General features: G+C 34.6%; 1 protein-coding gene across 1 annotated transcript; it reads left to right on the top strand.

The window, feature by feature from the left end:
* The first annotated feature begins 644 nt into the window (after window positions 1-644).
* LOC116161940 (tetratricopeptide repeat protein 25) lies at window positions 645-2,908 on the top strand. The gene is made up of 2 exons (XM_031475438.1): window positions 645-1,505; window positions 1,802-2,908. Exons 1-2 carry the CDS (start codon window positions 888-890, stop codon window positions 2,477-2,479), a joined length of 1,296 nt encoding a protein of 431 aa, XP_031331298.1. The 5' UTR covers window positions 645-887; the 3' UTR covers window positions 2,480-2,908.
* The last annotated feature ends 4,060 nt before the right edge of the window (window positions 2,909-6,968 follow it).

Below are 6,968 nucleotides of genomic sequence, written 5' to 3'. Positions count from 1 at the left end.
CCTAACGGGCAACGCCCATTTTATCAGGGTTCCGAAAGGTTCCTTCAAGGAACCACCGTTGGGATAAGTGCCAAGAAGGCTAATGGAGGTGTTACAACCATAATACATTTTTCTTATAATGAAACTCAGTTAAACTTACGAAAAGTAGTAGAAGGTTTTTTGCTACTGTATTTGCAGCGTTCTTACTATAGTTTCTAATATCGTTACCCTAGTTACGCATTGAAACTTAGACAATATCATCTGCGCGTTTGTACCATGGGTTGAACCTTAAAAGGTACTATTTTAACAGACGAAGGATAAGAACTATAACATTATTAACTCATTAATCAATCACTTTTAGATTTTCAGTCACAATTCTTTTAAAAAAGATCAATTGCTGCATGTTTCATTTTGTATATACTTTATATTGTTTGATTTTTAAACTTACCAAAGTTCATCAACGTAAATGGAAAAGGAGTACCTGTGTGGAAATTTCTGTCCTATTGAATACAGGCAATAAATAAAGTAGAAACCTAAATATGCAATCCCGGAACTTGAATACTATATAATCTATAAATGATATTCTAGGCCGGATGTACAAAATATTTAAGGAAATTAATAAAAATTGCAGTGTCAGAATTGTATCACTTTAACGCCATCTCTCCAACAAGGCCACGCTAACACCAAAAGGTGACGGTATGAGGTGAGAATTCTATAAGTGCCGCTGTATTCAATTGATCACACCAAGGTAGCCATGGAAACACAATAAAAGTGTAAATTTTATCACAATTACACCGAGCACAGCAAGTAAAAATAAATCCTGACGAATTTTTTGTTTAATATAAAGTTAAGAAAGTGTAGGTAATAGTTACGTTAAGGGTACGTGTTAATTTGAATTAAAACGCACAATGCTCAATCGCACAATAAGTACTTGCAGAATATTAGACATAAATCGAGATACAGAGGTTTTGCATAGCTTTCTTCTTACAAACGTCGATCAAACAGATAAAGATGTTGACGGCGATCAAAAAAGTCCCTTAAAATCGCTACTCGTAAAGAAATCGGAACCGCGTGGAGCTAATTACAGTGGCAAGAAGAAGGAGGAAAAGCATGTCGAGTTCAAGTTCACTGAGAGAAGACAAAGTCATGTAGAGGAAAGAAAATTAAGTGTGCCCTCGGGAAAGGCCGAAGATGTAAAACAGCAAAGTGAGAAATCGACCGAAGATGCGGAGAAATCCGACACGGACCAAAAGAAGAAGCAAAAAATGATGAAAGAGGAACTAAAAATGAGGAGAAGAAGGCGAAAGAGAACAAAACCGGAAGAGTTATATACAGATAAAGATCGAGCCGCTGCGGTTAATATGGGGACCAGAGATATAAAACAGTCGTTGAAAATTAAACGAAGGCAAGATCGATCGAAAAATTTGCAAATTTCCGAAGAAGCTGTACCTACTACGTTTTTAGCACTTGCTAACTTTGAAATGGGTCAAGGAGAAGAAGCTATCGCTTTACAGTTTCTCAATAAGGTAAAAGAAATGTTTCCGTTTATATTTTGGTTTATTAGCGTTTGGTTATGTCGAGTTCTACACTTAATATCTTCCTGTTGAAAGCAAATCATTACATGAAATTGATCAAACAGATATACACAATATTTATTTCGATTTTGGAAGGTTCAGGATATGCGACATAGTTCAAAAACTTGACAGTGAGGGTGCTTTTTAATTATCTTGTTAATATGGATATAGGAATTACTCGGGTTCAGACATATGAATTCTATAGATCTAACAAATTGACAACATACACTAATTGCGCTTTGTTTTAGGCTCTGGAATTGAACCCAAGTGACAAAAACTGTCTTGTGGCAAGAAGTAAATGTTATCTACTACTGGGACAACCTGAGAGTGGTTTAAAAGACGCGGAAGCTGCACTGGCCGTCGATAAGAATTTTATGAAAGGCATCTACCAGAAAGCTGAATCTCTTTACTACCTTGGAGATTTTGAACACAGCCTAATGTACCACTATCGAGGCTTGCGTATTCGGCCCGACTACGACGGCTTTCAATTAGGAATTGGTAAGGCGCAAAAAGCCATCGAAAATGCGCTGGGCGGAGCGATGCTCGCTCGAAAGAAATCGCCCGGCTTAAGCTCTACCTCGAAGAGTTCGGGCAAGGGTAAATCGAAAGGTACGGCTACAACGGTCTCGTCGAAATTTTCATCGGTAAAACATACGCCCGAGCCTGCAATTGTAAAAGATACGCCGAAATCGACTCATGGGCATACACCGATGCCCAGACCAGTAACTGCGAATCAGAGTAGTAAGCTGTTACGGGAACTTAGAACGGACAAGGAATACTTGGATAGCTTGTTAAATAGACCGGATGTGAAATGCAAAATTAATGAAGACGATTCTACTGTTGTTGGCTACATTAAAGACGCCGTTGACTTTTTAAATACACGGCAGGAGTTCTGGAGGCAACAGCTGCCTTGTAAATTTAAATAATGCTATGTTTGCTAATCCATCATTTTGGCGTTTCGTATTTTCGATGTTGATGTATCTCTGTTATCGTAGAAGTTTTTTTAAGAAATTAATTTTTAATCCAACTGATTTTTTAGATTGTGAGAAGTTTTTCGATAGATACGCATTAAAAATTCTTTTACATTTAAATTCTTTTACATTTTTAATTTGATTAACTTGGTTACTCTGTAGAAACGAATGCATGTTTTTTTTAATTAGTCACAGAATGTTTTCGAGTTTTTACAAATAGGAGACCAGCAAAAAGGTGCATGTACATTGTACAATCTATGCCATCCTCTGTTCAATAGGAACTACTTAATTAGTATCATTCGTGTTTTGTCCAAAATTAATAATAAACGAATGCTTGGTCGTATTTTATTTAGTTTATTATAATGCCATTAGTACTCTTTTCCACTCACCGCACCACACAAATGCAAACAGCCATGCCAATGACGACAATCGGTAAACAAGGGTGAATAATAGCTGCAACCATCTTTTAATAATAATAATCTGTCGTAAAAAATTACTAAAAAGCTTGACCGGCAAGCTACAAGTTCGAACTTTCCGGAATCACAACGGATTGTACAAAGTACAAACCATATTCTGCTTTGGACATTGAAACACCTCACCAGGTTCTCTTTGGAAAGAAAAAGGTAATCGTCTGTATTTCCTAATAATTTTAATAAAACGATATAATTTATTTTAATTTAAAACGCATTTCACAAATAATTGCAATAACACTATTCAAAGTAAATAAAAAATCTCTTCTAGCTTTAAAGAATTGTTGAAAGTTCCCATAATGCAACTTGCATTCTCTCTTTGAATTGCAATACTCATTTTCTGTTTTAGGAATAATGTTGAACGACTGTCGTAGGTTTTAAGTTTAATTAACGCTCCTATAGCTTCAATGAATGATATTGCTTCATCACACCATGGTCCAAGAGTTTCGACAGCAAAGGGAACGAATAAGTAATTATCTGTGACAAGGTCCTTATATTTAGCTAGCTTTAGATAGCTGCTCGGAACTAATACTCTCACATAATTTCACACTGTTATAGACGGGTCTTCAATGTATTGGGTTTCATGCTATCAACAGTCAATACTAAATTTTATATGATTTTCTCTCAGTAAAGGTTGTTGAAGCATCTTGTATAATCAGATTTAAAACATTGACGTTATGGTTATTATAGGTATCATAGATGTCGCTTATGTTCATATTGTAACATAGATATATAAATACCTAGATACAGCCATCCTTAACAAACGTACCTCGGTTTTTAAAAAACATATCAAAGAAATTTGTACATCTCTCCATTACTTTCTAACTAAGAAGAAACATGTTCTATCTCTTTTTATTGCATTAACCACTATGTCGTACGCGAATCGGACGCTTAAAACAAACTTAGCGCGTCTCATAAGTCATGTGACAGTTGACACATTTCACGATCGCGCGAAATCAAATCTAACTAAAAATATTCGCCCTAAACATGATGGGCGGTTTTTTCACTAAATATTATGTAATTATTGCGTTATCAATTGAATACGAATAAGATTAGTGCTTGCCATAATGATAGACGCGTCCATAATTGTTATTCCTGAAATAGTTTTATTACATAGAGCTACGCCATTCAAATTTGGGACTATGTTTACCTTGTTTGGCATGATGTGCTGCAGTGAATTCATTGCTGGCTTGCAGAATATCAAAAAAAACCGTAAGTAAGTAAAGATTATGTTCAACATTTTAATTGCATGGTTTTAGGCGTAATGGTAACGGAGATTACGTTGCGACAGGAAGTGAATTCGTTTCCAATTATCATTTTGGCCTATATGATGTTGATGCAGTGCGTTTGTATCATGATCACAAAGAAGGATCCGTGCAATATTCTTAGGAAAACGAGATTTATAGACTGTGTGTGCGTGCAATATCAAATTTTGGTCGCTACGCGTCTTGCCTACCTTTCGACATATGTCCAATCGGTGGGGTTTCTTTTTGAAATTATAGTGCTAATTGTAGTAAGTAAGCTACACGTGTACATTTATTTAAAATAAATACAACATCTTAACAATGATATCCAATGTGATAATACTCATTTAGTGAACATTCATTACGTTTGTAAAAGTTCACAATCCGAATAATCACGTGTCATTATTAACACTTATTTTAAAGTTCCGAAACATCAACCAATATAACTTCTCTTTTAAATTAATCACTTTCCACATGTTCACACACTTTCTTCCAGTTGTCAGCTGTAATTTTTTCAAATTCTTCATTTGCCAGCTTTCTAAGTAACATCTTCCATTTTAAATGTAACATTTCTTGCTGCTATGCGATTTAAATAAATAAAAAGGCGGTTTATTTATGTTGTAAAGTCTCAAATATGATAATTTTCTGTGCGATTTGTGGTAACAATTTGATTGACAGTTATAATAAATAATGCGAATCTTGTCTTCCATGCTCAGGGTACCTCTATAAAGGATAGCGCTATACGTAATTAATGTGCCGAAAGTGATGGTAATAGATGGTACGTCCTTTTGAACTATGTTGGGGTATGGCTGTATCTATGTATTTATATATCTATGTATTGTAATGTAATGTACGTTCGTTGATGTTAGCTAAAAATGGCTTATTGTAACATACAATTTCTATTAAGTGTATCGGACAAATAAGCATTAAACTTTTGTACTCTGTTCCCTTAAAGGTTTTACTTGGCTCTAATTAGACAGCCCACAAAAAAATTGCTGAGCTTGAATTTTAATGAAAATGTATGTGTCTGTAGATGCGTTCCTCTATGAATAAGTTAATAATGTTCGTTTACGTAATTCTCTCGCAGCTTGTTATCAATGTGATTTACACGGATTCAATAAAACCTAGTGGTTACGTGTTCGGATTACTATATTTGTATGCTATAAACAGTTTAAAGAGTCCACATCTAAACCTGCGATATAATTTTATAGGATTTTTGCAAATCATAATCCTCAAGCATGCATAAATTTTAATACTTTGAACATCGCATTGCCAATACCTACGTTATTGAAAATTCCGCTTTTCTGTTCGATTTAGCAAAAAATCAATTTTAAAAGCTTACGTTAGCTCGAAGCAATTTTCCTAGTTCGTTCACCTTTACTTTTTCGTTTGCATATTTAATGAAAAATCTCCAGCTTTTCAAATTAATGCACATTGTATGTGAGAACTTTGTTCGCCCACTTATAAATATTCGAATTGGATTTAAAATATACGTTTTTTACAATGCCATTATTAGAACAATTAACTGATTTATGGACGAACTCCTAAGCGAGTTCATGATTTTGGACTTTCTGTCTGTTCATTCGTCCGCTTCAGTACAATTTTGTATGTGTGACTAGATTACTTCTTTCAGAACATTTTGTGAAGGGTGCCTGCTCTGAAATTTTTAAAGAGAATCAACTGGTTCTCATTTGGTTCTCATTTTCGTAAAAAAAACTCAGTTATTTCAATTCACCATTCAATTGAATCAACCAAAATATAGTTAATTTAGTTGAATCCTTCTCCGCCAGGGGGCTAATTTTGACACCATGATCAAATGAAATGATATGACTTTTTCTTTATGAAAAAGTAGCCAAATAACATTCATAGAGGCCAGTGAAAACCGTTTTTCAACATCTCGTTCCTAACTTCAAATTTTGGGAAAATGAGAAAATGAGGCCGCTTGTTTATAATGTTTGTAAATTTTTTGAATTATTCAACACCTCTCTGGTAAAGAATAAAAGTATCTATCTTAATTAATTAATAAATACTGAAAATAATAAATACTTAAATTATATTTACTTTTGACGTATTTCCGGCATTTGTCGATGGCGCGAAAGTTTGTTTGGAAAAGCACCTTACACTTTTAGGAAAATTAAACAAATGAAACACGACGCATTATAAAATATAAAATAATAACAGCCGCGGTTGGTCCATCATGAAAAACAGCATGTCTACTATTGTAGTGTCTTTCGGTAGTCTGATGATTTTAGTTATATGAAGAGAAAATTGTGATGACAGACGTTTACTATTCATCGTACAAAATCTGTCGTTTTTTCTCGGTCTATAAGCTACCCGTGATACTCCAACACAGCTATCGCTTACATATCCTAGCGTTTTGATACATAGGAATCGAAAGCAAATACAATGTTTTAAATAATCAACGACTACCGTAACCTAAATATTGTCAAAATCAAAATTCACATCAGAGTTTCCACCCTCCTCCATTTTGTTTTGCAATGGTCAGCTGCCAATATTAGGGGTCTCGGAAAGATCAATGCGCCACCAAGGTTAGGTCTGCCAAACAGGGACCACCATAATGGAATGGAAACAGTATTTTATCCCGAAGGATTCTCTCCAGGTCTGTAAAACTAACTAATTTACCGTTAGTTATGAACTGCCTTCAGTTTCAGTCTAAGCATACTTAACGTACATAAAATATAAAATTCAAGTTCAAATTTCGAATTAGTA

Source organism: Photinus pyralis, unplaced genomic scaffold (genome assembly GCF_008802855.1).
Source record: "Photinus pyralis isolate 1611_PpyrPB1 unplaced genomic scaffold, Ppyr1.3 Ppyr1.4_LG10, whole genome shotgun sequence".
Classification (NCBI taxonomy): domain Eukaryota; kingdom Metazoa; phylum Arthropoda; class Insecta; order Coleoptera; family Lampyridae; genus Photinus; species Photinus pyralis.
This window is presented reverse-complemented; position numbering and strand designations above follow the sequence as displayed.

Bases quoted from the DNA above. Each gene is read 5' to 3' on its own strand.
- LOC116161940 (XM_031475438.1), top strand. From the start codon at position 888: ATGCTCAATCGCACAATAAGTACTTGCAGAATATTAGACATAAATCGA. The intron at 1,506-1,801 runs GTAAAAGAAATG...GCTTTGTTTTAG, and splicing joins CTTTACAGTTTCTCAATAAG to GCTCTGGAATTGAACCCAAG.